The sequence below is a fragment of the Acanthopagrus latus genome, chromosome 21 (assembly GCF_904848185.1).
Source record: "Acanthopagrus latus isolate v.2019 chromosome 21, fAcaLat1.1, whole genome shotgun sequence".
NCBI lineage: Eukaryota > Metazoa > Chordata > Actinopteri > Spariformes > Sparidae > Acanthopagrus > Acanthopagrus latus.
Window position 1 is genome coordinate 19417941 of NC_051059.1, and position 18592 is coordinate 19436532.

Sequence of the window (18592 nt, forward strand, 5' to 3'; positions counted from 1 at the left end):
GTACAATGTTTTCCTCCAAAATATATTCGAGTTAATGTACTTTGTTACGTTCCATCACTGTCACTGATTCATAATGAGCAAAAGTTTTGTCAGATCGTCTTATGTGGAAGTGGCGACGCGTTTACAGCGGCTGCAATGTATTTCTTTGGGGCAGCTCCGCCCCAAAATCGAAGTCAGGTCGTGAGCTTCAAGAGCTGGACTTTTTTTTTCCTTTTGTGTAATTCTGTAGGAATTTTTCATATTGTTATCAGACACTGAGACACAGAAAAACAGACTCAGCCTGTTGGTGTCTAAAACAAGCATGTTTAGTAGATGTAACTTAACCGCTGCAGTTGCCCACGAAGGTTTTATTGCAGCCTGGTCCAAGCCGTCAGCTGAGGTGATCACCTGGACCAGTGCCCAGCTGTAAAATACAATGAATTTGCCTTCAACTTAGCATTTTCTCCGATATTTTCTACCTGTGTTGCAGGACAGCTTCTGTATGAATGTAAGCAGACACAGGAGATGGATTAAAACATTTTTATGCCAGAGTTGCCCCCATTTTCCCCCTGTAAAGTCCTTCACACACAAAAAAACAAAAACATAATTGCACTAAATTACTGGGAGGGAGCCCACACACACACTGCATGTGATTCCAAAATCACAATATTTTAATTGTGGTGTATTAATCACTCCCTCTGACCATGTTTCAGTTTAAACACTGCAAGGATCGACTGCATGCACATCTTGATTGGGTGTTTTCTTCCTCTGATTTAACACTTGTGTGTCGTAATGCCACTGCAGGATGTTGGGAGTTAACCACCTCGCTACGATCTGTGAAAAGCACCTAATGGCATTCAGTAAGCATTTCAAATCCCTTCCACTTCCTCGCTTCGAAGCTCAATTAGGGGTGTGTGTGTGTGTGTGTGTGTGTGTGTGTGTGTGTGTGTGTGTGTGTGTGTGTGTGTGTGTGTGTGTGTGTTGAGGGGGGTTCGATTTGCATGCAGAAACCGAACCACCCTCTGCCTGGGAAGCTCAGACGAAGGGGAGACACTGGACAAAGGATGCAGAGGGATGCTGCCCTGTTGCTATGACAACCACCGGAATGTACAGGCTGGATCTCGGTGGTTCTTGTGTGAAGTGGGAAAAAAAAATGCATGTTATGTAAGGAGGGGAAAAATGAAATGGGGACTCATAAATGGAGCTGCACATTAAACTCCCCCCCGGGCCAAACACTATGTTAAGATGCTAGGCGGGTTAGCACGCACTCACACTGTGGCGCGCGGTGCAATTGCCCTCCAACTCTGTGCATTTTTCTTTTTTTTTCACATCTTGAAAATAATCACTGACTGCTAATGTTAATCTTACATAAAACTGAATATGGCGCTGCAGGAAAAACACCACACGTGCACTCAGCACCTATCATTTCTAAAGATTATGGCTTTGCTTTGTCAGTGCATGTTCTGTATGATCCTCCTCACTTGGTGCTGTGTTGTTGTGTAACACATCGTACTAGTTCAAACCAGTACTGCCGCCTCTTTCTACAATGCGTAACAGGAGAGGGGGACCTCTGCATTGAGGACATGTTTTAGGAAGGATGAGGCAAAGATGAAAAATTGAAAAACAACTTTGAAAGGAAGCCTTAGTGCTGAGTTTTTGTGCAAAATCCTGTATAAGCCAACTGTAAGAAATGAAGAGTATATGTCAGTCAAGGACAAAGTTGTCTCATGGCTCATTTCTTGGCAAGACGCATGTGTAATCCTATTAAGGAGAAAAGATGAGTTTGAGGTTATCTGAGGGGGGCTGGAGTGTTTCTTTTGAGCAACAGTGAGAAAAAAGTGAAGGGGTTTTTTTTTTGAGAAAGAACAACTTTAGCCTTTCTGGCAGATCTCTCTCCCACACATTCACTCTCACGTGCATGTGTGCACACAAGGGAGAACTGACCACACGTGCTCACGTTAACTCAAGGAAACACATGTGAAAACACAGCCCTGTCTGCAGCGACTGAGAATAACAAGCTGCTGCATGTTTGCAACCCCCGTCACTCGCACAGTCGGAGGGATCGGTATTTTCACACGGGCAGATGCTGTTCCCTGACCAGGCGCATCCTGATTGGCTCAGCGCTCTGGTGCGATTGGGCTAATGCTGGATCTCGTGCAGCCACTCATGCTTACCTGCGCCATGATTGGTTGCGCGATTACCCATGACACAGTGACACAGATTTGACTGTACTGCTGCAGCACACTAACAGTGGTCTGCCTGTGTTTCTATCAGACAGCAGGTAAATACAGCAGATGATTGGTTGCGCTTTTTTTGCAGTGCTGCAGGGTAGAGGAAAGTAAAGCAAACAGATAAGTGAGGGGGGTTTTATAGATAAAGATGATTCTGCAGCGTGGTTTTGTTTTTTAACCTACTTTTGCCCCCCCAAAAAACAACTAAAAAACGTTTGATTAAAGATGCACGATGTTGTTTTGAGGAAGAAATTCCTTAATAAATAGAGAAAAATGTTCATTGACTGATTTTTTCATAAAACTGTTTAACTGTTGTTCATCCACTGTCATAGTTTACTCCTCGGGAGGGCATGAAGTCCTGAATCTGTGATCCGTGTTTTGTAATTCAGTGCAAAAACTGTTATGGTCACAAGCCGTTCTGCTCTGTCTCACATAGTTCAATCCGTTCACACTTCCATGAATTGAATAGTTGGCAGAGCCGGTGGCCAGATGCCAGTACTCTCTCAGTTCCTAATTCACAAGGAGGGAGAGAGCTCCCCTCCCCCTGCAAAAGCCCTCCTGATGATTTATCTGCAGGGGTTGTCCCCTCCTTTAACACACAAAACAATGGATGACCCGCACCCCCCCCATGAGTCCACTTTTCTGTGTAATTTTCCACAAGGAGTGGAAAAAAAACATCCATGTCCGAACAGAAACCAAAGCATGCTGACCAAAGGTTTTCTCTAAGACACTTTATCCGGTGAAACTGTGTCAAGTCAAATAAAAAAATAAAAAAAAAAAACTGACCCAAATAAAACTTTATTGTTTTATGTGGGGACTTAGCAGGAGAAGACAGTATAAATATTGAGAGCTAGAAGTGGAAGCTAAGGATGCACAGGACACTAATACATGCAGATTATTAAAATGTATCGAACAATTTAACATTTCTTACTGAAAAATACAAATATATCATAATTAACACAGATTCAATGACTTACATAAACATTCCTACAGATTTCTGATGAGATTCAGCGGGGATGGACTGAAACCTGACCACATGTGAACCATAAATGTTGGTGTAATATCTAGTAATGATATGAAAAACAAGAAAACACATCTTGAGAGATTGAGATTTTACTCTTTATTTGTTTGTTTTTCATTTCATATTCCTGTACTTAAAAGCAATAAACATATATATGAAAGAACAAAAACAAAAGAGCATTCATGTATGAGCATAAGTTGAACTGCATGTTGGAGTTGCACAAAGGATGTAAAGTAGTCGTGTTCATGCTGCGTGATGCCAACAGCTGCGTCTCACATGACAACTGTTGCACTAGGCCTGTTTAAAAGATTGACCTGCAAACAGGCCAACATTTCAGGTCAATTTCAGAGGAGAATGGACACTTCTGCTCAGCAGACACTTAATGAACCTCACCACCGTGATGTGAGTCAGCCGTAAATGCCTGGGGCATACTCCCTGACACGCATTCTCTCTCAGTGTTAGTCACAGCTGTACACACCTTGTTCCAGATAAAAAGTGCAGCAAGCAGTTCTGACGTAAGTTAGACCCACATCCTTGATCAGCGCATGTGGGGCTTCTTGAAGAACAGGACGAAGTGGACATTCCAGTGCGAAGAAAAGACAGCGGTTGAAGAAGTGCTCAGATTCTTTACTTGAATAAATAAACCACACGTGAGGTGCAACATGTAAAAATGTGGGTTCAAAAATGAAAAATCAGCAGAATGTGATAACAGCTGACCCCGACCTCCCAGTCTGGACTGATCGCTGTCTGGATCACTAGCTGCACAGTTAACTGAGCTATGAGCTAACGGCAACTACACTTCGCACCATTTAACTGTGGTTAAATGTGCCCCCTACTCCCAGAGAGACCTTGCTCCACCAGGTGTCCAGTTCTTACATACTGCACTGTTAAGTAAAACAACAGAAGTCTTACCAGCTAAATTTTACCTTAAAGGACCAGTGTGTAGGATTTACTAAGGAGGAGGCATAAAAGACTCACACTAAGGTAACGAAAACACAACAATTTTTACATGTGTTTTATTTTCAAACACTTTTCTATATTTTGTATATTTTGGTAATATTCAATACTTTGTTGTCTACATTCTCAGAGAAAAACTGAGCCCAGTGTTTGACCCTGAATCAGGGAACCCACTGGTTGGTGCTGGTTGTTTTTACGTGTCGGACTGTACCTATATTGGAGCAATCTCCGGCACAAGAATTTTAGGATTGATTAAGTTTTGTCTTATCTTATCTTATCTTATCTTATCTTATCTTATCTTATCTTATCTTATCTTATCGGTATTGTATATATTAAAGGCAAGTTGCCTTCTTTGTTTATAGTTTGTTAGTTTAGTCCACTGGGTTTGAATTTTGGGGTTGTGGCCCTTTAAACATTCATAAGATAAAGCTAAGAGGTTGTGAGATGATTGATGAGGCTCTAAAGAAAAAAAACATCAGAAGTTCTGCTGCACAGATCATTTTGTTTTTGTTCCTATAAAAACTTTTCTGTAATTACAGAATCAGGTTTGTTTTTGTTTTTGTGAAACACGTGACTTTGGCCTCTTTGGCCTAAAAAAAAGCAGTTTAAATGAAACCATCTGAGAAAGTCTAGAAGGGAAATGACTCTTTGGTGTGAGTGCAAACAGCAAAAACATGACATGGAGCTCCACCCAGACGCTGCTTTTCCTGGAAAGAGTCACGAGCCAAAAATCTGTAACATCACAGCGCATTTTTTTCCAAGTTGTTCTATTTTAAGGTCAGATGTTTATCTGAAAAGTAACCTGAAACTATAGTTGTCAGATAAGTGATTAAAATGCACCTCCCTCTAAAACAAGTGGAAGTTTAGCAAATGTGCTCATTGGCGTTCCACCACTGGAGAGGCACAAATCACTGGTGGTACAAAAATGCACTTGCACTAGCAACCTGTAGTTGCTGGGTCGGATGTGGTAACTTTGAATGTAAAAGGGAGTAAAACTTCCTCATGTGACTCACGTGCAAGAGGAAACAAATTGCAACTGCATGGTCATGTGTGTCACAGGGTGTTTTTGCAGCTGCTCTTGTGGCAAATGTGATCATATATATATATATATGTATATATATATATATATATATATATATATATATATATATATATATATATATATATATATATATATATATATTTCATTGTATCGATACAGACATTTACTTACTTGCCAACAGCTTCAGGATCTCAGACACGAGGCTTCAGATGCTGTGTGGTGACCTGGATCCTGTTTGAGCATTTGCCTTTGCACTTCCTTGTTTGGGCTTTGCTGGCTGCTGATCCTGTGTGCAAATATAAAGCGACAGCAATAAGGTGGCGACTATATACTAAGAAGAAATACAGACTGGATGTCTGGTGTCAGAGTGAGTGGCTGCAGGGCTAATTCTTTATTCTCTATTTGTCATCTAGGAGTATACAGAAAAACACCTGAGCAGGCAAATATTTTAGTCAACTTCAGACACGATTTATGGATCAAGTTGGAAATATTGGTCCATGTCAAACAATATCAGGATGCATGTTTTAACAACTGACCAGAGATGAGTAATCATGTATTTAAATAAAAATCATGTTCAGCACTGTGCTTTGATTATCTTATATGAGATGCTGTGTTAAGAGAGGACAGATATTTGTTCATAAAATCTTGTTGGCAACTTGCAAAAAGTAATATATGAGAAACGTATAAGTAATATATGATATGGAACACTTAACTCATGGGATAAGAACTCAAGAGGAACACTATCAAAGAAATGGACAATTATTACATATCAATGACAAGATTAGGGAATGAAACACAGTATATCACAGAGAAGGACTGTTTTTTTTGCAACATTCCAGACCTTTTTATGTATTTCTGTTTGTTTGTATGTGACCTTTTTGAATAATGGATAGTCAATAGAAATAAAGAATATTAACATTTTATTAAAAAGCAGCTCACTTTCAGATCACTATAAAAGTTTAATGTTTATCTGCCTTTTATATATAATCTTGATATCATATTATTATCTTCTTTAAATGTGTCGTACTACTTTTTGTACCCCAAAGAAAAAATACCATGCTGTGTATTAAAAATACAGTACAGTAGGTGTTTGTTTGTGGCTCTCCATTGGAAAAAGTTGGGTGCCTCTGATGTGGAGCACAAAGTGCTGAATGGGGAATTAAACTGTGTTTGTCATCTCTTTAAAAGACAGAGAAAAAAAAGCAGAAGTGCTTCTTGATGCAAGAAAAAGGCTTGATAAAGCAAGACTCAAAGATGTGATGTGGGAGTTGATTACTGAGGTGTGTTATTACCCAGGCTGTCAAATGGGTTATGTTAGTGTTCAGCTTGACCAACTAACCCGAAACATTAGACCGCCATCACCTGCATTGAGACTCAACAATCAATAATCTTTCTCCAGAATCGCTTACTGTACATGTTTCCACAAATAGCAAACAAGTGTGCAATAGCATACTTCCTCATATCTGAAGTTGCTCATCCTTCTGGAACCTTATTTCTAACGAAAGGGAAAGAAGGAACTAACAAATTACTGTAGATGTAGATAAAAAGATCAGCTGAATACTGACCACACCGATGACTCTTCTAAACCTGTGATATGTGACAGTGTAATTCTCTATGTGCTGTTTTTACTAGCTTAGTTAGTTATTTTCTATCAATTTGGACTTTTTGTTTGTCTCTGTCAGTCTGAGTGTTGTCCATTGCTCAGGTCATATAAGCTGACAATGAAAGTAACTTATAATTACCCATATTTACATTTATTGTTAGGTAGTGACCTCAAGCATGCGGAGGGTTAAACAGGCACAAGGAGACTGCTGTTCATGTCCACTGTGAAACCAAACTCAATGGTGAGTTATTTCAACAAAGTGAAATGATGTCACATACATAATGTCACTGAAATTACATACATAATGTATGTTCATAGCTGAATTTATAGAATAATAATTATTGTGACACAAATGTAACCTAACCTAACCAAGTAGTTTTAGTTCCTTAATGTAATCAAGTAGTTTTGGTCCCTAAAATAACTCTTGTTTTGTTATACAAAATATTTTCATCATTCAGCAGTTTGAAAATATGATGGGTTTAGCAAAAAATAATAATAATAATTATAATAATTTCTTGTGTGCAAATGCCCAAAGGCGTCATTTCTTCCACACCTTAAATCCCTCAGCCCACTGACCCTGATACTGAGCTACACAATCACAATACTGCATGCCCTGAGGATATTAAGACAGAGCTGAACCCTGCATAAGGCAAACAACCTGGTTAAAGTCCATTGGTGATTATGGTGAACAGGCAGAAAGAATGGCACTGGGACAGCGAGTAAAAACAACTGCTTTGTCTTTCTTTGTTCATCCATCCATGTGCTTCTAGTCCTGACCAGCTAAGACAGGAGAAGCCTGTTTGTTATTTTCCTATTGAACACGTCTCCCTATTGTTTATAGGTGTCACAAAGGGAATGCTTATTCTTCCAGGATTCATGTTGACCTGACCTTCACCTCCCTTTAAGCATACACACATACACGGATGCTACAGTGCACACATATGTCTCTGGCAACTTGAAGTCATATTGGGGCGTGTTAAAGTTTGCTCAAAACCAAAGGGACAAAATACAAAGTCAAGTGTTGCTTCGCCATTAAACAAGATCATACCCGACCGGACTGTTGATAAGGCACACAACAGAGGGATGGAAAAAATAACAGAGATTACACATTGTATTAATTTAATCTTGTTTGTTTTGGCTTGAAGGTGCAGATATAGCAAACTAATGTTACATAAGATGACCAGGTGACTGAATGAATGAGGTCGAGAGGTAGATGACGTGATTTTGTGATGTTAGAGAGATTAACATCCGTCAGAGTTGATGGAATGAGTCAACTGATATTTGCACTTTATGAAGGCTATTGATACACTTGATGCTTTTGAGGAAATTTCTGAAATGTACCTGCCTTATAAATTTTTTGTCATGCTAGCAGAATTTGGCCCAGATTTAAATATCTCAACAGCTTTTGAATGAAATGTAGTTCATGCATTCATGATCCCTGGAGGATAAATTCTGATTAAATTTTCTTTCCCAGAATATTTTAGCTAATCCTGGCAGTCAGTTATAGTCAGGTCAGTTTGATATGTGTAGTGATAAATCATTAATTTTCCTCAAAGGGCTTTACAATCTGTTCAGATAAGGATAAGGAACTCTGGATACTTCCCATTCGCTGTCTATATACGCTGCATTCAGGTATCGTGTTTTGTTGCATTGCCTGTTCCTCAATTGCATAAAGTTAAGGCTATTTCACTGAAAGTAGCAAATTCCTGTAAAACTATAGAAACAAACTGTTTGTCGAGTCAAAAGGAAGACAGATTGGTTAACTGCGTGGCTTATTTCTGGCCTAAAATGGATTCGGAAACAAATTTCAGGGAGCTATTATCATTATGTGAAAGAAGTTAAAATCACAGAGTAATCAGTTGGGAGACTGTTAGAGACTCACCTTCTATACACACACAGGTGACTCACAAAGGAGAGGCTCGGTTGGCAATACAAGTGCAAGTAGGTACATGTTAGCCAATTAGACATCATAGCCTATGTACTGAGTTTAATAGCGGGCTAAGACATTCCGGTTTTATTACATCACACCTGAAGACAGAGGGACAAATAGGCTCATTGTACCCGACGGATGCATGACTCTTGATTTTAACTGATAACCTAACAATTAACTAAATGCACAGGACAAGCACATACAACATTGCCATCTGAAATGTGGTGAGGTAGAAGTGTAAAACAGTAAAAACAAAACAAAAACACAAGCTGCCCTCAGTGGTACAATATTTACAGGTAAGTGGCAGCACCTGTGCTCCACCATGTGTTATTCATAGACATATCAGGTAAGCCTTGTTTTATGTTACATCATTTACATGTAGAAAAACTTCCCTCAAGTTTCTCATTCTTTCCGTGATAACCGAAGCCACTAAGCAGGAAATGAAAGACATGACAGGAGACTTGAAGGCCTCCTCCCCGTGTTAGTCATGCTGGGGCGGATACCTCAGGGCAAGACACGAGTCCTGAAAGTCAAGCAGCTCTTTCAGACTGACTAACACCGGCGACCAGCCCACAGACTGAGTGTCTAAACCTCAGATAACCCTGTGGTGTGAACAGGCGATACAATGAAAGCTGTAACGCTTCCATTAGTAATGATTACAGAAATAAACACATTTTTGAACTATTTTCTGCTCTGCACCTGTGTTTACTCATCAGCCTTTCATGGGTGATGGTGACCTACACTGGGATTATGTAATCTCCAGGAACGTATGGCCGCAGTCTGCGCGTGTGTGTGTGTGTGCTACAACTCATGAGCAGATTTTATATGCATGATTAGGCACGTAAAACACACTGACCCTCTTGTGAGCAAAGCCGCTGGATTTTGTTTCCCCTTCACATAATGAGCATGTCCCCTGCCATTCGTGTTTACATAACGCAAAAAAAAAAAAAAAAAAAAAATCTCTGCTGTATTTGCTCGTGTGTGAGACGGCGTAAAAAGACAAAGCTAACACGACAATTATAATTATTACATAATGTCCTAGCATTTAGTTTCTCGGTGTGTTTGTCTCATCTTTCTTGTGCTGTGGTTTGAGTCTATATTTGTTGTCTATGGAGCGTACGCCTTCAAATTTAAAGGGGTGCTCCATCAATTTAACACATAAAGGTCAGTTTACCAGTCATTGGGAGTATTACTCAGCCTGTGAGGACAGTTGTGTAAGGTCCTTGGGAGGAAGTTTATTAAGTCAGGGGAAATAACTGTTAGAGATGGCACATTTTTAGCCACACTACTTCTAGGAATGGCAAAGTGAGTCAGTTGGTTGGTCCTTTTGTCAGTCCACCTCTGATCCTTCAGCTTCTGGCTTGCAGTGTGACTTTGTGCAGACATTTATGGTTCCTGAAACACTAGGACATAGACTGCTGGTATTAGGGGTGTCGAGGGTTAACCATTAACCCAGGGGTGATTCAGAATCAGACCTTTAAAGGTGCTCAGCTCCCACACATTTAAAAAATGTTTTTTCCTCTCTCAGCTAAACAGTTTGACATTGATTTGCAGCTCTAACAATCTTCACTATCTGTCCATTTTCTTATGTTTCTTCTGAATCTTGCTCTCTCTCTGTTCTCTCCATCCTCATCTTTTACTTTTCACACTGACAAACATAAACATACCATATGCAGCTAGAATATGTGTAATCTGATATCATGAATACAAAATGTTTTTGACGTAAACACATGTAAGAGTATGTTCCATATTTGATTACAGAATATCAATAAACTGCTTACTCATTTGAAATCATTGTGGAGACATTTCTTTGGAGACATAGTCTAATTCGAAAATGTGCTTTAACATAGGCAACGTTTTCACTGCCATCCAAATTCATGCCGCCAGTCTGAGTGCAGGCAGAACTGGCTACGCAGGACAAGTATTCTGGTGATGCTTTGCTGTTAAATCTCAATCCGTGACTGGGTCAAAATGTTGAGTTGTCCAGGACTTCGACTAATGACTAAATGCTAGAAAAAAAAAATACAATTGCTCATGGTAATTTATTCATAGTATATTAGCACTTTAATTGTGAATGTGTTAGCCTACCATCGTTAGCATTTAGCTGAAAGCACCACAGTGCCTCTGTTCAGCCTCAGGAAGCTGCTAGCATTGCTGAAGGCCTTGACTTGTTTAAAATATGTCTCATGAATACCCCAGCTATACTATAGGAATAACCGATTAGAGGTCCTGTTTGTAATAAAATACGACCCATGTACAATCCAAACGCTTCAATGTTTGACGAGTTGGGAAGGAGACTCTGAAATCATTTTCTTACAAAATAGCATGCAATATAAACAAGAGGTCCTCTAATCTTTCCGTCAGTCCTTTCAAAATAACCATGTGTAGATCTGTACATTTGCATTCACAGCCTCATTTGAGTATTTGTAAGAGTAATCAGTTACATTATGAACTTAAATTATGAACAACTTTGTAGTATTGAAACAATTCTCTTTCTTGGTTTATTTCTTACTCTCCTCATTCTAACTGATACAATTGGCAGATACCCAGTAATGTTTAACCCACTCCAAAGTAAACATATCAGTTAAGAGTTTTATTTAAAGCAGAGAAAACTTTGATGTACAGAAATATCTTCAACCGAACTCTTGCATGATTCTGCAAACCTACTCCGGACTTATCATTGTGGTTACAGGAGTTTGTGATCAGCTCTGGGGTCCCAAGATCTAAAGCGAGGATGACTCTGTGAAGATGCTGCTGTTGCTAGCGATGATGCCATCACCGTCAGCTGCACTGCCGTTGATGAAACTGCTGCTGCCGTTGCTGTCGCCTGCGAAGTTGCCAAAACCGGTGGGGAGGAAGTTGCTGCCACCATGACTCTCGCCATTGCCAGCAGAGATGCCACCATTCCCATTGCCCTCACCGTTGCCGGCGAAGATGCCGCCGTTGCCCTCACCGTTGCCGGCAAAGATGCCGCCGTTGCCCTCGCCATTGCCGGCAAAGATGCCGCTGTTCCTGTTGCCATTGCCGGCAAAGATGCCGCCGTTGCCCTCGCCATTGCCGGCAAAGATGCCGCCGTTGCCCTCGCCATTGCCGGCAAAGATGCCGCCGTTGCCATTGCCATTGCCGGCAGAGATGCCGCTGTTGCCATTGCCATTGCCGGCAGAGATGCCACTGTTGCCATTGCCATTGCCGGCAAAGATGCCGCTGTTGCCATTGCCATTGCCGGCAGAGATGCCGCGGTTACCGTTGCCATTGCCGGCAAAGATGCCGCCGTTGCCCTCGCCATTGCCGGCAAAGATGCCGCCGTTGCCATTGCCATTGCCGGCAGAGATGCCGCTGTTGCCATTGCCATTGCCGGCAGAGATGCCACTGTTGCCATTGCCATTGCCGGCAAAGATGCCGCTGTTGCCATTGCCATTGCCGGCAGAGATGCCGCGGTTACCGTTGCCACCGTTGCCGGTGGAGATGCCGCCGTTGAAGTTGCCATTGCCGGCGGAGATGCCGCTGTTGCCGTTGCCATTGCCGGCGGAGATGCCGCTGTTGCCGTTGCCATTGCCGGCGGAGATGCCGCTGTTGCCGTTGCCATTGCCGGCGGAGATGCCCCTGTTGCCGTTGCCATTGCCAACGGAGATGCCCCTGTTGCCATAGCTTGCGGACATGCCGCCGTTGCCGTAGCCGACGGACATGCCGCCGTTGCCGTAGCCGGCGGACATGCCGCCGTTGCCGTAGCCGACGGACATGCCGCCGTTGCCGTAGCTAGCAGGGAAGATGGCGCCAAAGATGCCGGGAAACGAGCCGCCGAACATGCTGCCGCCATAGTCATTTCCGCTGCTGCCGCCATCATTGGCTGTGCTGCGGCTGTTGCTGTTGCTTGCTCTGCTGCCTGCAGGGAAGGTGAAGGTGAAGGCAAAGGTGCCGCTGTTCACAGCCTTGCCTACGGGGACATCTTTCTTCTGCTCAGGTTTCACGTGGCCAACTGATGACTCAGCTTCCAAATCATTGGTTTCCAGTTGTTCTGAAAGTGAAAGGAATTGAGTGACACTGACACATTGCTGTGAAAATTCACAGCTGATTGGGGGGGGGGGATACAGACTTCAGATAATCAAAAGACTTACTGGCCAGCAGTCCAATAGAGCATTTGGCCTTCAGTGTATCCACAATGTCAAAGCAACTTAATTAGGGGGGCAAGCCCGAGGGAACGCGTAGGCAAGCAGATACTTTTTTTTTGTGCTGCAGGCTAAACTGTGCAAGGGAGGGCAGACTCAAAAAACTACATATATCCTCCTGCAGGGGGGCGCTATAACCTACACCAAGGCATTTTTGCCTATAAGTCCCACACCGTATGTCACGCATTCCCCTGAAAAACCTTATATCCCCTGAATGGAGCTGAATCACTTTGCTACTGGACACACCCACTTCCACCCAGAAAGTTTTTTCGCAAAATACGCAAAAACTGGAAAACCTACTTTTTTGAACTCCTCCCTGGGATTTTAGTTATCCAAAGGAATTTTGCTCCGTCAAAAAATGCTCAAATTATTAAAGTAATTTGAGATCATTGGTTGCCATGACACTGGGAAGGGATGAGCCGAATTTGGCAAAATTTGCCCACTAGGGGGCACTAAAAATATGGGAAGTTTATCTCTCTTGAACAGCTACACCGATATTTACAAAATTTGGTCAGTATGATGTAGGCCATATCTTGAAGGTGATCATGACTGGTCAGTCTGGGCGTGGCTTATTACAAGATAAACAACAAACTATTATGCTGAGAGCTTTGAAATGTATATGGTATATTGTACATATATAATAGGACACAGTTCTTCCATACCAAAAATTGTACATGTACACCACTAGGTGGTGCTATAATGGATGCAATTGTGTTTTTGCCTGTAACCTCCACATTTTAAAGAACACATTTGCAAACCTTATATCCATATGTTCCCTGAATAACGCTGGGTTTTCTGACATAGGACACGCCCATTTCTGCTGCACATTTCATTCGCTAAATTGCCACATATGCAAAACCTACTTTTTACAATTTTGCCAAACCTGCTCACCTTCTTTAGCTTCTTGCTGCCCCAACATGGACTCCATTGACTGGAGAAGTGCAATGGCCTTCTTTAATGAGAGCTCATTGGGAGACAAATCTTTTGTACAAAAAGAAATTATGTTAGTGTCAGAAAGTAGCTCACAAAAGGATTTGGGCACAAATGTTCTTACCTTCCATCTTCCTCTGAAGCACATGCTCATTTTTTTTATTTGTCCCACCAACTGGCAAACAAGAGCCTATGAATAGCAAACTTGCTGTTAATCAAATGTTCATGCCTTTTGATTGCACGATATCACAGATCAGTCACAACTAAAATTTCACATATCAAGTAAAAGCATCCTCTAGTATGTCAAGTTCTTGGCTGAAATCATGTAAGCTTAATCTTACAGTTTCTGTACTTCATTAACAGAAACTTGAAATAGAATGAAATGTGAAAACCTTTGGCAAGCCAAACAGTCAGGAGACAAACAAAGAAGGCCCACATGGCTCCCATCACATCAGTCACCAACAGGAAATGTTACCTGTGACACACATTGGGTCTGAAAAAAACCTCTCAAGCAGGTGGCACACTTGTTGCCGATCAGCTCTAATTAGCTTTCTTCAGTGGTGCTGCAATTCAGGCCCTCATGTTCATTCATATTCCTTGTTTTGTTTGTATGTTTGTGAGACATTACAATACTAAATTCAATCTCACATTAGGTCTAAACATGGACGAGTTTGTCTCTTCTCTTCAGAAAGCTATGGAAGACCTTAAAGGCCGTAGGGACGATGGCAGGTACAAAAACAAAATACATGTCCCTGATCTGCTCAGCTTGAACGAGGAGTTGTTGTCGTTGTTGCAATGAAAAATCTGTGTTTACATAAAACATTTCATAATTAGTACTCGTGACGCCCCCTCCCACTCTGCCTGGTGGTCTGACATGCTCTGACTGTTTTTTGCAGATGTAGGTGGAGCTGGGAGGGTCATCTGCCTGTACCTGGCTTTCTGGGCTGGGCTTCCAGAGTATATATAAGGACTGCCTTTAGGGGAGTGTCTCTCTCACCTGGGCCTGCAGCAGGGCCCTCAGCCTCTTTTTCCTTTGTTTGGTTTGTTGCACTCGACAATGCACAATATACCATATCTGCACTCATCACACACTACCTACTGCTACCTTTCCTATTGTACACATCCCACTAGTTTGTTAACATTTATCTTGGTTTGAGTTAAATAAACTACTTTTGCTTAAGATGTCTGTGTGTGGGGCCTCCCTTCTTGTTGCCATCCTTGAGCCAGGTGGTAACATACTTTATAAAAGAAAAGAACATCTTGGCAGACAAAGTGAAAATAAAGGAATATAACATGGAAGAGAAAAGATAAACTGTATCAATAAGTACAAGGTCACGCATCATACATTTCCTAAAGCTTGCACAAAAAGAAATATTTTAGGGAGAGACGACTACACTGGGAGTCAATATAGAGAGGTAAGCACAGGTCGTAATTTGTTCATGTCTCTGTGATTGTACCAATATATTAATTATTAATGATGGGTTGATGAAGCCCTGTAAAGTTTTTTGGGACTTTCTGTGGGTTTGGATTTGACATCAAACTGCAACTGCAAAACAACGGCAAAGAGACACAAAGACTACTACCAAGAAATGCAAAACTGCTCGCTTAGCATGCCATTGCAGTCCTTCAGCTCACTACGTCTTTTGTCAGATTCCTGCAATCTGCCTGCAGAACAACAGCGGATGATTTGCTTGCTGAACACTTAAGACCTGTCTCCAACCCAGAGATTTAAAAATGATTACACGAAAGCAGCGCCCTCTCCAAAGCCCCACACCCACTAGAGCTCTTGTAAGATTAAGGGCTGATCATGTATCTGATGGTGCCACAGCAAGTTTCCAACTGCCTTTAGTCTGTTGCAAGGGCATAATCCCAGCAAATCCTTTATTTTCCTCAGTACATCCAACACACACTGCTGCCAGCCTTAACACGGGCACGACAACAAGTGGGGTAAATGAGCGAAGTACGAGCAAAGAAATAAATAAATTAAAAAAAAAACTGCTGTGTCGCTTTTCAAAGGATTGTCAGCATGGTGAATCAGTTTTCTTCTAATCCACGGCCACTAATCAAAAAACAACGCACAGCGGACGGGAATGACGCATTTTCCCATAAGGCTGTGTTCTTGATGTCCGTCTGCGACCTGTTCAGAGTAATAGGATCACTGCGGTGGAGGGCAGAGGTTTTAGGGAGGTCATGAAGCAGTGGGGGTGCAGCAGGCGGCCGAGAGAGACCTGTGATTGGACAGATGCACGTCTAGTCCTCTCTGAAGCCAAACAACATGCGTCCAAGCATGTGTGGCGAGGACGCTCTGAAGACACGCTCTGAAAATGTGAGTTGAGCAGGTGGTGTTAGCCATTTTAACTTTCATGTGTTTTAATGCTGCACACTCTAATTAATGTGATAAAATCTACAGTTAACTGTAGAAGTAATAATAATGTATATTTCACTTATGTTACTGTATTTGACAGCTCTGTCAAATTGTTTACAGTAAAATATTTATTAGAGATTCACAGTTTAAAAACCAACTAGGCATGATAATGCAATAAATAGTGAACAATATATTTTTGACTGGTGTTATAAAGAATTACTGAATCTAATGTTATTTAATTCTAGTGATGAGTGGCTGTGTATTGAATTTGGACCCTTCTTAGTAAATTTTGTCAATTACCATTAATTTAGATAACAATATTAAATGTAGGAAATCCTGGGAAACATTTTTCAAAGGTAAGCAGATTTATGTGACCAAAAGGCAAGTCCCTCCAAGAACTTTTGTTTAGTTTCATTATTTTTACGTTTCCATTATCAAAAGTTGTGGATAGTGCCAATAATGCGACTGCACTCTATCCCGTTTCATAGTTACACCACTACTGAGGTGTTGAGCACACGGCTCTGATGCTGAAAGGTGGAGGGTAAAAATTGCCAACCACTGATTGGTCAAATCGAGTGACCTACTGTTTCATTGTCTGCAGTCTTATCTCAAACATAGCTCGCCTCTGTGCTGTAATGAATAATCACGTATCAGACAGGAAGATAAAGATCGTGTGGTTCAGAGAGTGAGACCAACAGTGAAACTACGTATGAGTTCCAAGGAAAGTATACAAAAAGTGCTTTGGTGGAAACAAAACTTTAAAACATTCAAACAGAAATGCTGCAAATTGTACGGAAGAATGAAACCGAGGCTCTGACTATGGTTGAAACTAATTTGTTCCGACAAAATGTCATCACATTACCTCTGAATGTAAACACGTTCATGGCTTTAACTAAAAATCTGAGGCAGTCTTCAACCCTTTAAAATAATCCGGACTGCCCTCACACAACTCCCTGCTGCTCAGTGTCTCGCTTTAACCTTGAAGGGCTCCTGTGGACATGCTGTGCAGTTTCAGGGCCAGTCTTTACAGAGTAAATAAAGTGCATATCACATTGATAATCACTCTTGTAAAAAAGCCAGGCGGAGCAGCTGTCTCTGCAAGACAAAGTACGTCAGCAGCAAGGTGAAAATGCTGAGATTACAGGGTGGATAGACGGACCATAATCTTTCCCATACATGTTTGACTTTCGCCGGCTCAAACAGCACCCCGAGGAGACGGGGACGTGCAGCTCTACAATTTAGATAAAGAAATATTTAGTGGTTTATTGTTTTTTTATCATGCATGAGTATGTTGTCACATCTGATACCATTTGTAGTGACTACACATTAAAGCCTACGAGATCTGTTAACATGAATCAGTGGAAGAGAGTCTGAATTCACTGTGAGAGCTCCTCAGAGCTGCAGGACTAATAAAAAAGGACAAGGAGAGTTTGTCAGATCACCCATTTCCTCCCTGCAGGCTGCTTTGTTTTTGCACCTGCTAAGTTGTTGAACTGTCAGCAGGACGTCTCAGAGAAATTCCATAACATCTGCTTGAAGTGAAGTTTTTTTTTTTTTGCATTTCTGATACTTTTAGAATTTGTTGAGATATATTGTGGTGGACACGATCATGCATACAAAGGCTACAAAATATGTTATATTTATATTATATGTTTCCTTAAGAGAGACACATTTTCATGCCATCCAGAATTATTTTTATTAGATTGGAATGATTATTTAGTGTTATAGTAGAAACCTAAGTCTTAGTAACATTTGCTGCAAACTGTAGCTGCTGCTCGTGAGTTAGCATAGCGCAGCTAGCAGTGTTTAGCTTTTTTAAGTCTGGACTGTGGACGTACAATGAGAAGTGGATAGGGTGTCAGAGGCCGAGCCAGTGGCACAAGAAGCCAGAAAAAAGTTTGACTTAGCTGCTAACTTCTGCTTTAGCAGCTGGCTAACTTAAACAGGGATAAAGTGATTTAATCGCGCAGCTCTTCTGGATTGTTCCAAATGTTATCAGAATAAAGTCATCCATCTATCTAATGGATCAAATTCTGATAGTGACATGAGTCATTTTGCAGTTGGGGAGGACAGGGCGCCACTTCTTTCATGATGGAAGCTTATAGGAAAAAGTATTTTTGTGTCCCAGTGCGTCATGTAAACTTTATCGCACCTCTTGGTCACTATTTAAAATTGCTCTCTCCTTGGGGGCTCGCAGCACTGGTGGATTGTTGGTGTAAATACCAGATTCACCAGCCTTGGACAAACAAGCCTTGAACCAGCAAAGGCTAATTTGATATCAGGGAATACAGAAGCAAGAGAGAAGCAGGAGGAAGGTCGTGCATCATCACCCTCACGATCGTCAGCACCCACATCTGGAGGCGCGAGC

At 41.5% G+C, this 18592-nt stretch overlaps 1 protein-coding gene and 1 long non-coding RNA gene across 3 annotated transcripts; both read right to left on the reverse strand.

The window, feature by feature from the left end:
* Window positions 1–3311: 3311 nt before the first annotated feature.
* Window positions 3312–5518, reverse strand: LOC119011698. The gene is made up of 3 exons (XR_005072255.1): window positions 5402–5518; window positions 4144–4183; window positions 3312–3545 (listed from the first exon to the last, which is right to left on the reverse strand). It is a non-coding gene; the product is annotated as an uncharacterized LOC119011698 (long non-coding RNA).
* A 5817-nt stretch (window positions 5519–11335) lies between these two features.
* On the reverse strand, window positions 11336–14399 carry LOC119011922 (glycine-rich cell wall structural protein-like). Of its 2 annotated transcripts, XM_037085393.1 has the most exons (5): window positions 14252–14399; window positions 13984–14049; window positions 13821–13910; window positions 12253–12778; window positions 11336–12210 (listed from the first exon to the last, which is right to left on the reverse strand). In XM_037085393.1, exons 1-5 carry the CDS (start codon window positions 14304–14306, stop codon window positions 11487–11489), a joined length of 1461 nt encoding a protein of 486 aa, XP_036941288.1. In that variant the 5' UTR covers window positions 14307–14399; the 3' UTR covers window positions 11336–11486. The 2 variants fall into 2 exon arrangements, with proteins under 2 accessions (XP_036941288.1, XP_036941287.1); XM_037085392.1 differs by having other exon boundaries at window positions 11336–12778; window positions 14252–14398.
* Between the last annotated feature and the right edge of the window lie 4193 nt (window positions 14400–18592).